Below are 21047 nucleotides of genomic sequence, written 5' to 3'. Positions count from 1 at the left end.
TAGTGTGTTTTTTGCCAAAATGCTGCATTTCCTAGACCTTTGTGGAAATATCGTGTGACATGTGTGACATTCAATTGTGGGAAGTTTGGAACTACCACTATTTTATTCTCTAGGGCAGGGGTGGGCAACTGTGGCCCTCCAGCTGTTGCAGAACTACAAGTCCCATGAGGCATTGCAAAACTGACAGTTACAAGCATGGCTCCCAAAGGCAGAGGGATGATGGGACTTGTAGTTCACCAACAGCTGGAGGGCCACCATTGCCCACCCGTGCTCTAGGGTGTCTTCTTTTAGAAAATATATCTTTGTTTTTTGTAATCTTTGATTTTGTATACGTGTGTGCAAAAAAATGCAAAAATGACAGCGAAAGCGTTCTGATTCCTGGAACCAAGCAGAGACAATGTAAAGCCCTCAATTAGTGTACAGATGCTACATTGTTTCCAGTCTGGGATGACAGCTGTCAGTGGACTGTGGAGTCCTCAGTAGAAGAGTGAAACAAACATCCCAGTCTGGATCGCAGAGATTCTCTAGCGTGCTTTTCCATATCTTATTTTTGTTGAATTATTTTGGGAATATCGGTCGAAAAAATAAGTGTACGATGAGTATGTTGACGTTTGATGGACTCGTACGATCAGATCAGCACTTGTACAGAAAGTCTCATGTTGACGTTTGATGGACGCGTACGATCAGATCACCGCTTGTACACGGAGTCCTATGGTGACGTTTGATGGACTCGTACGATCAGATCACCGCTTGTACACGGAGTCTCATGTTGACGTTTGATGGACTCGTACGATCAGATCACCGCTTGTACACGGAGTCCTATGGTGACGTTTGATGGACTCGTACGATCAGATCACCGCTTGTACACGGAGTCTCATGTTGACGTTTGATGGACTGGTGCGATCAGATCACCGCTTGTACACGGAGTCTCATGTTGACGTTTGATGGACTGGTGCGATCAGATCACCGCTTGTACACGGAGTCTCATGTTGACGTTTGATGGACTGGTGCGATCAGATCACCGCTTGTACACGGAGTCTCATGTTGACGTTTGATGGACGCGTACGATCAGATCACCGCTTGTACAGAAAGTGTTCCTCTGGATCAGCCGTGACATTATGTACTATGATCGCAGGCCACCCAGGTCCCCAGCGATGAGCCGATAGAAGGACTGTGCGCTGTGATGACACGGTGGATCCTCCCCGGAGAGGGTGACCGGGTCAGGTCTGGGATCGGGGGTGTGTCATCTGTAGTCACTCACACAGGCGGGCGCTCCGCTTTGTTTTCCGTCTCTGACAGCAGCAGCAGCAGCGCTGGATCCAGGGAGAGGCAGTGTGGATGGATCGCACGATCTGGAGAGAATCTGCTGGGATCTGGAGGGAATCTGCTGGGATCTAGGAGGACGGTCTCTTCCTGAACATGGTTCCGAGGATCGGGACCTCACTGTGCCCATGGGGTATCCTGGGGAGAGGAGATCTGCTGGCATTTGTGGTTTGGTTGTCCATGCTGCACATGGTAGGCAGCCAGAGGTCTGCAGGTGGATTCAGTCTTCACCCTCCATACTTCAACCTGGCGGAAGGGGCCAGAATCAGGGCAAGTGCTACCTGTGGGGAGGAGAGGAGCTCCGAGAGAGAAGGAGAGGAGCCCCAGCCTAGGATGGACCTGTACTGTAAGCTGGTGGGAGGACCAGTGCTGTCATCACATACTATCCAGGTACTACTGCACTACTACTCTACCTACCTTCCTGGCCACAACTGCCTAGGCTTCCCTGCTGAGCCTTTCCCTTTGTATCTTCCAGTCTAATGGTGGCCATACATTGAACCATCGTATGTAAGATTGTATTATCGATCAATTTACTGTCCGGGAAAATATATGATTGGAGGATTAAAAAGAGTTTCATGTGGCACACACTTAGGCTGCATTCACACTTAAGCGTTTTGTGGCTTGAAGCTCAAAGCGCCAAAAATGTTCAAAATTAAAAAATCAATTGTTCTCTATGGTGCCTGTTCGCGTGATCGGGTGTGAACAGGCACCTTAGAGAACAATTGGTCTTTTAAGTTTGAGCTTTTTTGGAGCTTCGAGCTACAAAACACTTAAGTATGAATGCAGCCTCACTAAACCCACAACAGTAAAATCAGTCTGTATATGCAGTAAAACATGCTTGTTATACTCACTGTGGAACATAAGGGGTTAATCCTCTGCATTGTGTAAAAAAGCTGTTTGATCCTGCCTCCTCTGATCCTCCCCTTCTTCCAGTGCCCCCCTCTTATCTCCTGATAAGACATATCATGTGGAGTCACTCTGCACATGTTCAGTTTGGTGTGCATTGCTAGAGGTTTTCTTTTTCTTGGGAGAGTGCATGTGATCAGCACAGGGCCAATCAGCACTGTCCAGACAGAGGTCAAGGGCTCTGCATCCTCCTAGAGCAGAATGAAAACTCCTCCTACAAGCTTTATCCAGTGCTCTGCTGGACACTGATAGAATTCACAAGACTGATCTAACTGCTGATGAGAAAAGGTATTTAGCAATTTATATTTACTAAAATAATTGCATTTCCATGTTGTGTGTACTGTGGGAAACCAGATATAGTGAATGCAGGGTCCTGGGTTTAGTAATACTTTAAAGTGGTTGTAAACCCTCACATACTGTATACCCAGTGAAACATCGGGTGATACACAGAGATGAAACAAATCCTCCTTCATAAGTCATACCTGTTTATCTGCAGTCTTCTCTTCCCTACGTAAATTCAAAGTGCTGAATTTATAAAGCTTGTCTGAGAGTTCATAAAAAAAAGTGGAGCAGAGCTGAAATTACACACTACAGAGCTCAATGAAGAGAGCTCTGAAAGCTGATTGGAGGGAAGGGACACACTCCCCTCCACACAGCTCACAGGGACAGAGCTGAGGCTGTCAATCAGCTGGAGGTCTCTCCCTTGTCACCAGGGCTGGGACAAGGGGTGGGTGGCAAGGGCAGCTGCCCTGGGTGCAATAGTTTACTGTAGGGATGGCGGCTCCTTCTATCTGTTACAAGACTGACAGGAGTAGTGACAGTAGCAGTGATTTTGACAAGCAAGTGACTGCTGAGTGTAGGATCCCCTAAGCTTGCGCATCATAAATGGGGGGGGGGGGGCACAGTTTGGCATCTTTGCCTTGGGCACTGGATGACCCTGCCCTGGTACTGCCTGTCACCATTATTCTCTTGGTGTCAGGAAAACCTGTCAGAAGTGATTTATGCTGATAGCAGAGGAACAAGGGAGCAGACAGAAATTTCACTTAAAGCAGTAGTAAACTCTTTAAAATAAAGAAAACGTTTCCTCCTGCAAGGCAGTATCATAATGTGCTAGTATGCATTGTATACTAGCACATTATAAAAGTCTCACCTTGAAAAGAAGCCCTCCAGCAACGTGCTGTCATTGCTGCAGAAACATCCATCTTCATTCGGTCTTCCTTTCGAGTTTGTGGTCTGTGGCCTCTTGAATGGCCGGGCTGTGAGCGCAGGAGACTCGGCCACGGCACACAGCTCTGAAGGAACGCACAAGCATGCCATTCCTTCAGAGCATGTGCGCCGATGACGTCACAGACTGCTGCTCATTAGAATATCTTCTAAACGGTGCATGTTTAGGAGATATTCTTTTTACCAACAGGTGAGCTTTATTATAAGCTTACTTGTAGGTAAAAATCAAAATGCAGAGTTTACTACCACTTTAATTGAGACAAGTACACACTATAGAGGGATATGCTTTGTTCATATTTCATACCTAAGGTTTAGAACCACTTTAAAGTGGAGCCAAACATACCTTTTCTTCATCAGTCCCTGTCCCTCACAGGCACCGGCATCTTCTGAGTGGTGCTGGTCTTTGGCCATCTTCATTGGCTGGTGCAGGATGTCGCATGCGCAGGAGTCAGTCATCCTGGCACACAGGGACCATGCCAGCAACGCTGCGCTGTGCATGCGCAGGTCAGATTACAAGCCAGAGAAGACAGTGAGGAGAAGAGACATTGTAGATCTCTTCTGAAGTAGAGAGTCTACTTGCTAGTAGTTTGGGACAGTGGAACTTTAGATCTGCTTTAGCCCTGGTTCACACTGATGCGGTCCGGAATTAGCAGCAATTCCGCACCGCATCAGAATCGCACTCCATTTATGCAAAACGCTGCAGGTGTGTATGTTAAGCTAACAACACCCTGAAAGCGGTCCGCAAAACGCGATGTGATGTGCAGAAGCGGAATACCCATGCGATCCGATTCTAGAGCGGACCCAAAAAAGGAACCTGCATGTTTTTGGTGCTGGTGCAGTGCGAATAGAGCCATATAAAATATATGGCTCAAATTGCACCGCACAGAAATCACATGTGATTTGCACAGGAATATGGTGTGGTTCCTGTGCGAATCACATGCAATATACTGCACCGCACACATGTTAACCCAGGTTGAAAGTGATTCTAAAGGTGTATTTGTTTTTTCTATACTTACCTGTTGTGTGCAGTGGTTTTTTGCACAGTGCATCCTGGATCCTCCTCTTCTCCGTTCCCTCCCTCCTGTCAGGTGCCCCACAGCAAGCAGCTTGCTATGGGGGCACCTGCTGCCCCGTGTATCCTTTCACACACGGAGCTATGGCTCGGCCCCACTCCCTCCCTCTTCTCATTGGCTTGCTGGCTGTGACTGACTCAGCCAATGAGGAGAGAGAGTACTGGGATAGCTGAGACTCCAGTGCACACCACTGGATCGAGAGGGGGTTAGATGAGTATTAGGGAGGCTGGGGGGGATGTTGCACACAGAAGGTCTTTACCTTCATGCATAGAATGCATAAAGGTAAAAAACCTTGAGCTTTTAGAACCACTTTAAGGCCCAATGCATTCTGGGAATTCAGCCCAGGTACATGGTGCTGTGGCGATGAGCTGCGAGTGGAGAGCACAGGTACACCATCCAGTTCCACTGCTGGGGTACTGTTAACTCTATGGGAGGCTGAATACTTCTGCAGCTGCACTGGGCTGGATATTGCACCTAGCAGAACAGATGTTTGGGGAAGTATGCACCCAGGGACAAATGCTCAGAATGCAGATTTCTTGCTTCCCAAGCTTTTGTCCTTGGACACATACTACCCTAAACATTAGTACTGCTACAGTTGGAGAGGCTGCCAGCAGTGGGGCTGGACAGGGACCTGTGCCTTCTGCTCTCATCTAAACATCCAATGTACATGAGGACTAAAAGACAAGTATGACCAATCCTTTTAGTATGGCTAATGCCATTTAGGCCACGTTCACACTTGAGTGTTTTGTAGCTCGAAACTTAAAAGTGCTCAGCAAGCAAAAACCTATTGTTTTCAATAGCTCTTGTTTTTCAATAGCTACTTTTCATGCAGAATCAAGCGTTTTTGTTGCCGTAGACTTCAATAGGAATGCCTGAAAAGAATAACATGAGCGTTTTTTGCTGTATTATCTGCTCAAACAGCAGCTGTCCATCCCTTTTTCAGCAGCTGCAAAAATGTGCAATTCTACAAAAAAAAAATGCTCAAAAGTTCTTGAAAAAAAAGCACTTGAAAACATCATGCTTAGGTGTGAATGTAGCTTAACTATTGTATTCCAGTGACCTAGAGACAACTGACAGGACAGAGCCTATATGCAATTCAGTGTAGATTCAATGGAAGATTGTGAACAGGCAGATAGGCTTGTTCCAGAAGAGACATAGGAGCATATCTGCTGTGCATTAAAAAGCTGCCTGCTTGCATTTTTTGAAAACTTTAGTTCCACTTGAAAGAGCAAATCAATCTATCTACATTCTTACAATCACATTTTTTGCCCAGATCAAATTTCTATGAAATTGTTTTTTTCTGCAAATCATTTGCTGACACAGACACAGTATGCGTCTTTTCAATAATTCATAGATTTGATCATATTGACCAATTCTATGAGGAATCATTGTATCATATTGATATCGATATCTATCATATGTGTATGGTCACCACAAGGATCCAGAGCCTCAGGAAACAATTTCATGTCCATTGTGGCTGACCATCACATCACACCTCATTTATGACAAAGGCCCCTTTCACACAGATTTTCCGATCAGCTGTGCCTGTTGGTTTTTCAGGTGGACCTGATCAGAAGCTCCATACAGGTCTGTGGGCAGGTGGATGTAAACTGACTTGTGTCCATGTATATTCGCCTACCTCTCTGTCCACCCCAGGGGCGGACTGACCATTTGGAAACTCAGCACTGCTCGAGGGCCTGGGGTCAATAGGGGGCCCCATGAGATGCCCCCGGTACCTTTTTCATTGTTTTTTTTGAGTTTGGGCAAGGACACAGGGGGCCCCATGATCCCCTATTGCCCGGGGGCCCCATGAGTTGTCAGTCCGCCCCTGGTCCACCCAGGTCTTTTTCTGTTTTTCTGGATTTAAGCATGATTGATTGGAAGTTCATTTACACTCGGCAGCCCATAGTTCCAACATGGGTCTGTCACAGCTTGCTGTCAAAATGCGGATGAAAAACTGAACATGCATGAATGTCACAAAATGTCATCGATCCCATTCCGCTCCAATTCAGCAGGAGATCTGCTCTCGGATCCTCAGATGAATGGAGCTGAGCTCACCCATATGAAAGAACCCATATGGGGATAATTACTAAAACTGGTGCAGCTGTGCAGAGTAACCAATCAACTTCTAATGCAGGCCATAGACGAGTCAAAAACCATCCGTTTTCTTTTAAAAAAAAAGAAAAATAGGTCGTTCAATAGGCCGACGTTACCACCAGCGGTAAAAAAAACCAGCCGATTTTCATCCTGGCTACGACCGGCATTTAATTACTTCTGTACCTGCAGAGAGCTCTGCTATTATATTTGACATGAAAAAGTATTGCATTTGCAACAATGTATCCATTTGTATCCATTTCGGATACAGATGTTTTTATTCAGATACAAATAGATACATTGTTGCAACCGCAAGGCTTTTCATGTCAAATATAATAGTGGACTGGAATTCTTATTCTTCTTTTTATTCTTTTTCTTCTTTTTTTTCTCCTTCTTTTTCTTCTTTTTCTTCTTCTTTTCTTTTTTTTCTTCTTCTTTGTCTTCTGCTTTTTGCTCTTTTTCTTTTCTTCTTTTTCTTTCTCTTCTTTTTCTGCTTCTTGCAGGCCACGGCTCATGCGCAGATTTTTTATCGGTAAAAAGATCAGCCGATTTGCCCATCATTGCCGGGAAAATCGGCCTATCGGCAAAATCTGCCTTTTTTTTTCCAACTTCACCGATAAAAAAAATTTGCCAAAACCCCGAAAAACGGCTGCCCAATTAACCCATTAATGGTGCGAAAATCGGCCGATTTTCGACCCGTCTATGGCCTGCATTAGTTGTATTCTCAAAGCCTAATTAAACAAGCTCAATTTAGAAGCTGATTGGTCACTATGCACAGCTGCACCAGGTTCTGTGTGCACCAATTTTAGTAAATCTCCCCCATTAAAATCAAGTTTTACTGAATAAAGCCAATTTTTTTTTCTTTTATGAATAGAGTGGTAAGGGACTAGATCCCCATTGGGTTTTAATTGCTTATAAAAAGCTTGAACTCCATCTTAGAACTCAAAAATGGGTTGACGTCGCAGCATAATGCGCTCTGTGTGCCTGTCACCTTGAGTCCATTGATATTTTGATGCCTTACTTGATCCCTTCCTCAAGGTGACAGACGGACACATATACACACCTCACCTCCTAAATGAGCAAACTCATTGCACCTGTACACATGTTATCTCCCCATACTTTCTCTAGTGGGGAAATAGAACAGGAAAGCACCAAATATTACACATGATAGGAATGATAGGCATACCGACCAGGTAAACATCCCTCCATACCTTTGAAGTCTCGGTCTGAGTACATACAGTGTGTTTTTACAGCTGCATTTACTCAGTGCAACTCATAACATCCAAGTGAAAGATATAACACCAACATGTCAGAAAAAAGAAAAGTTGAAAAACTTTTCAGTTCAAAAAAAGGATCACCCTCTTGTGTCAGTATTTTGTTGAACCATGTTTTGCTTTAATTCCAGCCTTTAGTCTGTTGGGTTATGTCTCTACTAACTTTGCACATCTAGACTTTGCAATATTTGCCCACTCTTCTTTGTAGAACTGCTTGGGTTCAGTTACATTTGATGGTGGTCACATATGGACTGCAGTCTTCAAGTCATTCCACAGATTTTCAATGGGGTTTAAGTCTGGGCTCTGACTAGGCCATGCAAGGACATTCATCTTTTTCTCCTTCAACCACTGTCTGGTCATTTTTGCTGTGTGCTTTGGGTCATTGTCATAAACCTTCCCATTGACAACTTTCTGGCAGAGGGCAGCAGATTTTCCTCAGGAATTTGATGGTATTTTGCCCCATCCTGACAAGTGCTCCAGTCCCTGCCACAGAAAACCCCCCATAACAGGATATTGCCACCTCCAGGCTTTACTGTAAGAATGGTATTATTTGGATGGTGAGCTGTATTGGATTTCCGCCAGACATATTGTTTAGTATTGAGGCCAGATCATTTCATTTTAGTCTCATCTGGCCAGAACACCTTTTTCCATGTGATATGACAGGCTTGCAGCACCGCTCCAATATGGACAATGTAAGGTGTCCCGATGCGCTGGAAGTGGGAGCAGGCATCCTGAACACCATCCAGGAGTGTAGAGTCACAAGGGAAATATGGACACTGCTGGGACCGATCCATGTGGAGTAACAGAGAGTGTATGTGTTGGCCTCAGACCTCACTCTAGCCATGCCCTCTGATGCATTTCTCCCCACCCATTGGGACTTAATCACAGAGGCCCTTTCTCCACGTGGCCTCAAAAAGTTCAGTTGTGACTGTATGTGGCCTTTCTTGAGGAGTGGTGTTTTTCTTGAAGCACTAACATACAAGCCACATTTATGGAGAATTTGTGATATTGTTGTCACATGCACTCAATGACCACTCTTTGGCATATATTCCTGCAACTACTTCAGAGTTGCTGTAGGCCTCTTGGTAGCTTCTCTCTGTTTCCTCCTGGCTCTTTCATCCAGTTTTAAGCGACGTTCTGATCCAGGGAGGGTCTCTTTTGTACCAAGTACCTTCCACTTCATGATATTAGACTTTACAGTGCTTTTAGGCATTAATAAAGCCTTTGAAATTTTTTTGAATCCATGTCCTGACTTGTGCCTGTCCACAACTTTATCCCGAAGATCTTATGACAGCGCCTTGCTACCCATAGTTGATTGTTTGCTTCAATTGCACTATCAGGGACTGAAATGCTCCAGGAAAGCTCTTTTCATGCTGAACTAATCAAAATGACCACAGCTGATCAAAGTTTAAAGTCAAATGGCTTTATGTGCCATTGAGAAGGTGATTAGCTACTTCTGATTGAGTTTACAATTTTATCTTAAGAGCGGGTGATCCTTTTTCCAACTCAGTCATTCTGTTTTTGAATTTTTGAAATTTGTTTCTGGCATGTTGGTGTTCTATCTTCCACTTGGATGTTATAAGTCGCACGGAAAAAATACAGCTGGATAAAACAAAAACTGTGTCTGTCTTCATTTCAGGCTGCAAACCAATGAAATGTGATTAATTTAAAGGGGGTGATTATTTTCTCTTCCCACTGTCCTTCCATACTACCGGCCATATCTAGTGTGCTATCCATACACCAAAGGTGACATAGGTACCTGGGCTCCAACAGCCAGAAGTGCCCCTTCATCCAGCGAATTCGATTATCTCTCATCCAATACAGAACCCAGCATGATGATGTTTAGGGTCAGGTGATGGGTGGATTTGTCTGCAGGTTTTTATTGCTGGCTTTGTCACCTCTGGGGAAATTCACTCTTCCAATTTGTCCAGGTGGCCATTGCCATTTGAGGAAAAATTCAAACATTTGAGTTGTTACTGAAATAGAAATATAGGGTAAGGCTAGTTATGCACTTGTAAGTTTCTCTCATTCACCCCATGGGCTAAACAAGAAATATTACTCAAATTCACCTATACACATTAAACAGTATGGATGGAGGAATTGTCACTGCTGGCTACTGTATTCAGAAACAGCAGCACCAGTGGCTGTCTGAATAGCTGAACAGTGACTACATCTGACTGAATGCAGTAGCTGTTCGGACAACAATTTTCTGCTTGGCTTCCCCGATCCCTGAATTTTTTCCAAGTTTGTTTAGTAGGGTGGTGCTGTCAAGGACTTCCATGGCTCAAATTTCAGCCAATTCAGTAGGAATCAGTTTAAATTCAAGTCGTGTATGGCTAGCCTAAAGCCAGTCATACATGGATTGAAATTTGGCCAGTTTAGCTGAGACTGGCCAAAGTTTGATCCATGTATGGCAGGGATCTCCAAACTTTCTAAACAAAGGTTTGCAGTCCTTTATACTTTATAGGGGCAGCTGCTGGGAGTAGAAATGTCCTGGAATCAGTAGGAGAAAACAATGCCATTGTTGATATTAGGGGAAGGAGTAGTGCCCCATTGTTGTGTTAATGGAAGGATTAGTAGCCCATCATTGGTTTCAGTGGAAGGAATAGAACCCCATCATTGGTTTCAGTAGATGGAATAGAGCCCCATAATTGGTTTCAGTGGAAAGAATAGTACCCCATCATTGGTTTCAGTGGAAGGAATAGTGCTCAATCATTGGTGTCAATGAGAAGAATAGTACTGTATTGTTGGTGTCATTGGGAGGAATAGTGCCCCTTGTTGGTGTCAGTAACAGAAATAGTGCCCTACATTTGGTGTCAGTGGAAGGAATATTGTCCCATCGATGGTGTCAGTGGAAGGAATAGTGTCCCATCAGTGGCGTCAGTGGGAGGAATAGTGCCCCATTGTTGATGTCAGTAAAAGGAACAGTACCCCAAGAGCTGGATAAAGGCAAGCAAAAGGCCACATCTGGCCCCCAGGCCACAGTTTGGAGAGCACTAATGTATGGGCAACCTGGTTTTACAGAAGTTGATCTTTCAATATGTTTTAGGACTTCAGTGGAGAGATATCTTCAGAAGGACAGAAACTGAGGAAAGTCTCCCTGTGACACTTACATCAATAAATACTCAGCAGTACAACCCTGTACAAATAAAAAACTTTAAAATATGGCTGTACACAGTCTGTACTGGGAGCAGAGCTGTGGGAGGGACCCAACAGGCTCCACCTACTACAGGCTGCCTGCAGAAAACTACAGGAGGAGGCATAGACAAAACCAGTCACCCTTCACAAGGGGCAAGAGCAGCAGTGACTGGTCTTTATTACAGGAAGTTCTTGCACAAAAGAAAAGTTTCACATTAGATCAGGGGTCTCCAAACTTTCTAAACAAAGGACCAGTTTACTGTTCTTCAGTCTTTATTGGGACCGGAGTGACCAGTGGGAATAAAATAATGCCCCAGTGTCAGTGGGAGTAAACAATGTGTCAGGCTTGGAGAAGGAATAGTGCTCCATTTTTGAGATTAGTGGGAGGAATAGTGTCCCATGATTGGTATTACTGGGAGGAATAGTGTCCCATCATTAGTATCACTGGGTGGAATAGTGTCCCATTATAGATATTAGTGGGAGGAATAGTGTTCCATGATTGGTATTACTGGGAGGAATAGTGTCCCATTATTGATATTAGTGGGAGAAATAGTGTCCCATTTTTGGTATTACTGGGAGGAATAGTGTCCCATCATTAGTATCACTGGGAGGAATAGTGTCCCATCATTAGTATCACTTGCAGGAATAGTGTCCCATTATCGATATTAGTGAGAGGAATAGTGTCCCATTTTTTGTATCACTGGGAAGAATAGTGTCCCATTATTAGTATCACTGGGAGGAATAGTGTCCCATCATTAGTATCACTGGGAGGAATAGTGTCCCATCATTAGTATCACTGGGAGGAATAGTGTCCCATCATTAGTATCACTGGGAGGAATAGTGTCCCATCATTAGTATCACTGGGAGGAATAGTGTCCCATCATTAGTATCACTGGGAGGAATAGTGTCCCATCATTAGTATCACTGGGAGGAATAGTGTCCCATCATTAGTATCACTGGGAGGAATAGTGTCCCATCATTAGTATCACTGGGAGGAATAGTGTCCCATTATTGATATTAGTGGGAGGAATAGTGTCCCATCATTAGTATCACTGGGAGGAATAGTGTCCCATTATTGATATTAGTGGGAGGAATAGTGTTCCATGATTGGTATTACTGGGAGGAATAGTGTCCCATTATTGATATTAGTGGGAGAAATAGTGTCCCATTTTTGGTATTACTGGGAGGAATAGTGTCCCATCATTAGTATCACTGGGAGGAATAGTGTCCCATTATCGATATTAGTGGGAGGAATAGTGTCCCATTTTTTGTATCACTGGGAAGAATAGTGTCCCATTATTAGTATCACTGGGAGGAATAGTGTCCCATCATTAGTATCACTGGGAGGAATAGTGTCCCATCATTAGTATCACTGGGAGGAATAGTGTCCCATCATTAGTATCACTGGGAGGAATAGTGTCCCATCATTAGTATCACTGGGAGGAATAGTGTCCCATTATTGATATTAGTGGGAGGAATAGTGTTCCATGATTGGTATTACTGGGAGGAATAGTGTCCCATTATTGATATTAGTGGGAGAAATAGTGTCCCATTTTTGGTATTACTGGGAGGAATAGTGTCCCATCATTAGTATCACTGGGAGGAATAGTGTCCCATCATTAGTATCACTGGGAGAATTAGGGCCTAATTGTTCATATTAGTGGAAGGAAAAATGCCCCACTACTGGTTCCAGTGAGAGATAAAGTTCCCCACTGTTGATATGTTTGGAAGGAATTGTGCCTCGTTGTTGGTGTTAATGGGAGGAATAGTGCCCCAAGGGCCGGAAAAAGGCAAGTAAAGTGCTGCATTCGCAGTTTGGAGACCCCTGCACTAGATCACTGCACAGATCTGGAAGAAATGCACAAAGGGCACCAAGATTCAGTACACTGTAAGCTTTTGAATACATGACTGTGATAGCAGGGAGCTGTGTCTAGCCTGGTCATATACTTTCTATTGATCCCGTGTACTTTTCCATGGAGCAGTTGACATCTAGGTGTGTAATAGGAAGAATGTTTGGGGTTAGAAGTAAGTTCACCAAGTGCAAACAAATGGCATCACAATTCAAACAGGTGTTACCTACCTGCTGCTCTTGTGTCACGCAGTGTCTCTCCAGGTGTGTGAAGGTGAGGTGTACGCCATAGAGCGCAAACCTAATCTATTATATTAAAATTGGAGCCTTTCTTTACTTTTACTCTCAGTGATAATGGTAAACAGGCAAATAGAGAGGTTGAATCTCGCTAATGGGGGCACAGACTGCAATAAATACCTGACAGGGGTTCTAATCCCTCTCCACTCTATTCAAAACTAAAAAAGAAAACTTTTGCCTTTAGGTAGAATTTTAACCCCTTCATGCCTAAGGGTAAAACAAATCTTAATGCCTAAGCACAATTTTGCAATGTTGACATATGTTAGTAAAACTGTACATATCAACTACTTTGTGTATTCAGGTGGATTATACCTTTTTTTCAGGACAAATTGGCTTTTATTTGGTGGTAAATGGTAATGGATATCTCCCGATTTTTTTTTTATTATCAAAGGAAAACTGACCCAAAATAGTAAAATAAAATAATTGTTTTAAATTTAGCTGTGTTTCTTGTTACTATCATAACCTACCACCAAAGAATAACCCAAAATATGTTTTTCAACTCTTGACGATCGCAGCGATACCACATATGTGTATGTTATTTTTTGTTTACCTAAAACACACTGACACTAACACCAATTTTTTTTTAAATCCCGACCTTGACCCAAAGACTTACCCTGGCACTGAACTAGGTCAAACCTTGATCTTGGTATTTTTTATTTTATTTTTTAATATTTATTTATTTATCTTTTTTTTTTTTTTTTTTCCCCTCTATGCCAGGAGTTAGAGAGATACAGTGACTGATCACTGTGATAGCCAGTCAGAGGCTATCACAGCGATCATGTGACCTGGAATTGGGAGTCCTGGGTCCCAATCGTTAGAACAGGACCCGGGGCTCTCAGTGACACCCCGGTCTTTGTGCTGGGAGCGCAGTGTGGCGCGCTCCCAGCAGAAAGACAGGTACGCAAATATGCGGCACCATGAAAAAAGCCCAGTTCTGTGAGGCCACATATTTGTGTTACGTCGGTGTCAAGGGGTTAAGGAAGCAAAACATTTTAGTGATATTTTTTGTAAATAGCACCTGGAGCACTACTTACCAGCAATACAGTGGGGGTTATTTACTAAATGTGGAGAGTGCAAAATCTGGTGCAGCTTTGCACAAAAACCAATCAGCTTCCAGGTTTTATTGCCAAAGCTTAACTGAACAAGCTGAAGTTAGAAGCTGATTGGCTCCCATGCACAGCTGCACCAGATTCTTAGTGCACCAATTTTAGTAAATTTCCCCCAATGTGTCCCACGTGCTGGTGGGTGTTTTCAGAAGAAATCCTCAGTCCTCTCCCTAGATGCCCCCACAGTGGAGATCTTCCTGTGCTCTAGGGGATAATGTCAGCGGTTGCACCTGTTGCAGGCAATCGTTAAACGTGCCGCCCATGCTGTCCTTTCCACCTCAATGGCCATTCATAGCACCTAGCATTCATAGGTTCCCACTGTGGAAAGTGCTCTGTAATTGGGCTGGTGGATGAATGAACAGAACAGGCCTTCTCTAATCATGGAACACTTAGCATTGTGGGACCCTATAGTGAAGGTGCTATGAATGGAGCATGGGGGCAGAAACAGGGTTGCCAACCATCAGTAAATTTGCGGACAGTAAAACAGTGATTTTTACAACTGTCTGTATATCAGGGGCTGATAATTTGTCATGCTGTGTTGATTTTTGTAAGCAGAAGGCCCCTTTCAGAAGGGGCGGGCCTGTCAGCGGATCCACTTGCTCAGCAGGGGATCTCTCCACTGATCCTCACTGAGCAAATGGATGACAGGTCTAGGTCCGCTCCACTTCTGCAGAGTGGACACAGGCACAGCCCGCTGCTTTTTATGGGGCGGTCGGATGGAAACAGACCGCCTGTCCCTTTCAACCCAACTGTCATCCAATCCGCCGGACAGATAAGGAATTGATCCCCATCCGTCTATTTTTAATGTCACCCACTGACACCTGCCGCTCCATAGAGAGCTATGAATGGACCGATCAGGTCCACCTGAAAAACTGGCAGGCAGACCCAATCACACCGTCAGTGTGAAAAGGGCCTAAACCAGTCAAATTATTTGTTATGGGTATTGTCAGTGTTTGAATATTGTATTTATACTGTTGAAATATTGATTTTCTTGCTTTTTTGTTATTTTTCAGATTATCAGTAAAAAATGTGCTCCATAAGTACAATTTCCATATTTTGTCAGTAAAAAATGTTGCAGGAGGTTGGCAACACTGGGCAGAAAGGGTGGGCATAGTTGGCACTGTAGTAAAGTGCCTGTCACAGGTGTAGCTGCTGATGTTAACCACTGCAGCACCAGAAGGTCTCTGCTGTGGGGATATCTGGGGGCAGAGGACTGAAGATTTCTACTGTAAACGACAGCTGCCAGCATTGCTGATTAGTAGTGTGCCTGCTACTATTAGAAAAAAAATCACTAAACGGTTGCTTTAAAAGTTGAGCTCTAGGTTTTTTTTTAAATCCTATGTACAAAGGAGTTATCTCTAATGTTGGTAATGCTAGGTCCTGCTTGGTGCTGTGTAGCATAAAAATGATGCTGGATACTAGTGTCAGTGCTCTTCTTCCAGAGCTGCGACTAAGTTCTGGCCCTTATGTAGAATGTGCTTTGTAGTCACCCCCTACACTCCCCTTGACCATTCACAAAAGCCTCCTATTGCATTCACAGAATGGAAGACTTGTTTGAGAATGAATAAGGGGAGATCTGCTCCCTCCTCTCCCTTCTTCTGCCCTTGGCCACACTGAGTTTTCACTGTTCTCTACGAAACAAAACAATTATGTCTGGGGTTCTACTTTAAAATAGGATAATGCTTTGGACACCATGAAAAACTATAGTGCCTATGCAATTTTTTGATTTTTCCCTTTAAAGTGTACTACATTCTGTAGAAGAGTAATCATTTTCACGACCCACATACTGTATCTTGCACTGTTGTGCTGTTCCTTATACCTGAAAAAGTTAATGTCAGCAGCTTTGTGTATCATTTGTATACAGCACATGCTTTGCAGGATGTGTTTAAAGCATGTGGAAAAGGAAATATGCTGATTCTGTTACCTGCAAAACATGACATATTCAGCATTCATTTAGCTGATTATGTTCACTTCTTATGTGCTAGTCTATCCTGAAAGCCTAGAACACATATATATGGAATAGGTTGCTTGGGGTGATTGTGACTGAATATGATTTTAGCACAGCCTTTAGAAGAAAGTCAGCAAAAAAGCAACACAATTAGCTGAGATATTGTATAATACAGAGCAAAGGTGTTTTTTGAAGTGCTGGATGTCCAAACATAGGTTTGCTTTAAGGGCATGTTCACACCTGTCTGCAATTCACATGTGTGTCCCCTGTATGTGTGTAGGCAGGTGGAGTCCAAGTTCTTTACTAAAGGTGGCACTCAGCTGGAGCAGTACTGCAGCTGGAAAGGAAGTTGAGAGAAACTTGGTTTCTCTCTGACTTCCTTGATCCCCGAGGCAGCATTCCGGTTGGTTATGCTGCATCCAGGTGACAATGGTGGCCATCTTGGGTGAACAGAGCCTTTTAAAGTGCCTGCTCCCAGGATTTGACACTCGTTCTTGTGAGTGGGTAGGATAGGGATGGTTCACCTGTCTGACAGGGGCAGTAAACAGTGGTAGGAAAAGGTTCTGGGTGAGTAGGGACAGGCTAGGGACATGCCACCTTCCTTTGGAATCCTCCCCATTGGGCTCACGCTGGCCAGGCCACATTCCACATTTGAAGACAGATGCTGTCGGTGCATCCGAACCTGTTCCAATCCACAAGGTTTCACAGAAATGTGACTGTCTCCAGCTTGTTTCCCTTCCCCACTGGGCGGTTCGTATCTTTGGGACGTTCCTTCAATGCAGATTTTGTTCAGTGCAACCAGACTTAGTGTGTTTACTGCCACTGCACCATGCTGCACCCACCCGCATGTGTAGACATTTAGGGACTGTGTGATGTGTTGGTACAATGCATTGCGCTGTTTACATTTTTCTTTTTTTATACATTTTATTGAAGTGTCACAAAATTACACATTCAACTCTTAGGTTGCAATGAGCTGGGGTGCAGTGATTTGCACTTTATAAAAATGCAAAGAGGATTTTACACAGCACATGTATGATTTGAAATGCGAATGTGTGAATGATCCCTAAGACTCACAATACACGTTACAATCTACCCATATGATCTTTGTACAGTCGATCTTAGATCTACCAATACTATGTGATATGAGGACCTAAGTACACTATTCAGTCAATCTGTACACAATCAGGCAGGCCCTTCCTCTAGTCTACATACTTGTTAGCAGGTTTAAAGGAGATTGTACAATCAGATTTTCACATGTGTGGTGAGCTTAAAGGTTACTTTGTTTTACATTGTCAGACCGTACGCTATTTTCTAGTATTTGGGAAACATCTGACAGTATAGTTGTATTCTATACTAGTATAATGGAGCTAGGCTGCATTCAGACTATGTAATGTGCAAAAAAACATGTGGTGCTTATGGTGCCGTGCAGGGCTATCTTAATACAAGGGCACCCCTGGGCATTGCCCAGGGGCCCCAGGATAATCTTGCATTACATCATACTTACCAACTGTCCTGGATTTGCCAGGACAGTCAAGCTTTTTACTAAGCTGTCCCAGGGTGACCCGGACAGCTTCCCAGAACCTGTACTGTGCCCTCCTGATCCCAGTATTGTGCCCTTCTGCCTCCCCCTGTACTGTGCCCTTTGTGTTTATTAGTCTTTGTTTTATGGCATACTTTATTATTGTTTAAACTCAATTTTATTGAAAGTACTAATAAGTATATGTTTAATTCTGTCAACTTTACATTGATTCTTGAGAGTAGGTGCGTAAATTGGGGCAGGCTGATAGGGACCCCTGTGCATTACTTTTCCCAGGGTCCCATCATGCTACTAAGACGGCCCTGGTGCTCTTAATGCCACTGTTAATGGCATCTCAAACATGACAAGTAGACATGCAGCAAAACAAAAAAAAAAACAAACACTTGAAGCTCAAATGCATAAACTACTTTGCCACATTTATTGCGCATAGTGCAGTTCTTTGAAATGCATGGGCCACCCTATGAGTATATCGCGACAGCATTTGAAAACACTCATATGCGTGACGCCTGACATTACGCATCATAATGTGAATAGGGCCTTTATATGCATGCATTATTACCTTTTTCTTTAAAAACATGAACTTGAATGTTTCATAACTACTGATGAGCTTTCTTTGAATGCTTCACCATTACTAAGTCTGATACAGGAATTTACAAACCGCGTGGTCATATTTTTTTGCAGTTTTGTCGACTTCACTTGTCTGTCTTTACAAGTCCCCCACTTTGTATTGTTTGCTATATTTTAGACCAGCCTTTTCCAACCAGGGTGCCCAGGCACCCTGGGGTGCCTTGAGGTTTCTTCAGGGGTGCCTTGGCAAAATGCCGTAAAATTGCCGAATAATTGTATACACGCCAGCAGGTGGATCAAGCCTGACTTTTATTTACACAAAGCCACAGGTTTTCATTGTGCACCAGCCGCCAAAGTTCTAACATTCAGTGATGTCATCAGTTGATATGGAGGATGTCGGTCGCCTACACGGCATCCTTGTTTGACCTTCCCCTGCCCCTAATGTTTTCCTATGTGTCCATGTACACATCTTCATTTACAATTGTTTACAGGCATTTGAGTTTACAGTTGTTTTTTTGAATGCAGAAAACTTGCGTTCAGCAGTCGATTTTATCAACGTTTCAAACGCAAAACGCTTGTAAACGCAGCAAATCACATTTATAAGAGTTTGCGTCTGAATTTTTTTTTAAACTCTTCCAGTTCTTGATGCTGTCCAGAGCCTTTTTTCATCATGCAAAATGCATGCAAAGTGTTTTCAAGGTATTCTGATGGACAAAACACTGAAAAGAGGATGTTCCTACCAAGCTTGTCACACATTGTAATGACCAATTCACACCTCAGACCTCTCCCACCCTTGGAAACAAAAGATATGTTAATGATCATTCACACCTCAAATTCCTCATGAAGACCCCCTGTCAGGTGGCCTTAATGACTCAATCCACCAGACACCTTTCCCACCCTTGGAAACAAAAGAAGTGTTATTGAGCAACTCACACCTAAGCTAATTTCAACACATACTGCTGGCTCTGCTTCTACTCTCTGTATTTCTCTGAAACAATCTGAAATAGTTAATATTTTAAAAATTTCCAACTTTTCAGTGCATTCTGGGCATTTGGAAGGCTCTCCTGTGCTTATTTTTAAAACCCACTTCTAAACGCAAACGCACATAAACGTGCATAAACGCGTTATGCAAATGCAGCTAAACAAACTTTTTTAACCTACGTTTTCCAGCAGTCAGTTTCCATCGTTCAGAAGTGTCCTGTGTACATGGGGCCTAAAGGTTGCCTTTACTGAAAAAAGGTTGAGAAACAATGTTTTAGACTAACCGGTCAGTTATGTTGATGTAAGACTCTGCAAAGCAGCTGCTATTTCAAATCAGCTTTAAAGAAATATAGTTTTTAAATTTTGTTTAATATATGCATATTAACTCATACATGATCAGGATCAGGCCCCGCTCCCTGCTTCCTCCTCACAAGATTTAACTGACAGCAGTGGGAGCCAATGGCTCCCACTGCTGTCAGTCAAACAAGGTTCTAGTGTCTTTGCTATAAGTCACTGTAAACTCTGGCTGTCATATTGACTCTATCAAGTTAATCAAGGTCAATCCAGGCTCAGTATCATGTTTTGTTTTTTTTGTTTTTTTATGTTTGGAGTATATGTGTATTTATTTGCTTTTTTTTCACAGGGGCAGTTTTGTGATTTTTGTGACACTTCAGATCCTAATAAAGTACATCCTGCATCCAATGCCATTGATGGAACAGAGCGATGGTGGCAAAGCCCTCCCTTATCATTGGGATTGCATTACAATGAGGTCAATGTCACTATAGATCTTGGTCAGGTAAGATAAATTAAAGTTTTATTTTAAAATAGACAAAAAATTTGGGTTACTAATTACATGATGATATACTTTCTTTAGGTTGGTCATGGCTGAATTGGTGTGGATCTCCAGCAATTTTTTTCTATCAATATTTTTATTGAGGAAAATTATCAAAAGTTACAGATATCAAACAAGAGGGTTACAATGGTTGATATCATGGGGTTAATTTACGAAAGGCAAATACACTGTCCGCTTTGCACTTTGTATGGTCTCTTTCAGACAGGCGGTCAGGGGGTGTATAAAAGGGTGGCTGAGCAGTGCTATCCCCCACCCCCACCCCACCAAGATTTCCAGTGGCATCTGAGATGCCCAGAGATCTGGCAATCGATGGTCAAAATTGCTTAGTAAGCACCTATTGATCTAGGGTTCCCCATTTCTTTTTAACCAAGGCCTATTGATAAAGGCAAATAAGATGTGAACTGTGCAAGGTAATTTGCCCCATAGCTAAATGAATTTGGTGGAGCTTCACTTTGCAAAGTATACTCAACAACATACATGAATAATAAAAAAAAACAGCATTTTTACTTGCACATGATTACATGCTCTGGGGAAAATTTCCTTACAAAGTGACCAATAGTATATCAACCACATAGGCTTTTGTAATTCAATTGATATTTTTCAAGTTCACTGTTCACTGATATTTGTCAAGTTTACCCCAAGATATTTGTCAAGTCACTGCTCTCTGCTCAAAGCGGTTGGGAGAACTCGAACAGAGGTCATGTGATTGCTGAGTTCTCACCCTTAAAGCCGGCAGGGGACATCCACCTAGGTTACTATAATTAAAAAAAAGTCCCATACTTCTCTTTTAATGTTGTTTAAAATATGATGAATTCTCTTCAGTGTATGTCACAGAGACACAACAGGAAGTGAGAGGAAAACTGTCACCAGAACAGTT

General features: G+C 43.1%; 1 protein-coding gene across 1 annotated transcript in view; it reads left to right on the top strand.

Moving 5' to 3' along the window:
• Positions 1-1223: 1223 nt before the first annotated feature.
• The window catches only part of LAMA3 (laminin subunit alpha 3), a 247284-nt gene continuing 227460 nt past the window's right edge, over positions 1224-21047 (top strand). The window contains exons 1-2 of the mRNA XM_089675734.1: positions 1224-1713; positions 19961-20113. Of these exons, the coding sequence (XP_089531860.1) occupies positions 1420-1713; positions 19961-20113 (447 nt within the window). The 5' untranslated portion in view covers positions 1224-1419. The remainder of the gene's footprint in view (positions 1714-19960; positions 20114-21047) is intronic.

The sequence above is a fragment of the Staurois parvus genome, unplaced genomic scaffold (genome assembly GCF_062004578.1).
Source record: "Staurois parvus isolate SC_StPar_1 unplaced genomic scaffold, SC_StPar_1.0 ptg000157l, whole genome shotgun sequence".
Classification (NCBI taxonomy): domain Eukaryota; kingdom Metazoa; phylum Chordata; class Amphibia; order Anura; family Ranidae; genus Staurois; species Staurois parvus.
The sequence above is the reverse complement of the archived record's forward strand: the minus strand, read 5'-3'. Positions and strand labels throughout refer to the sequence as shown.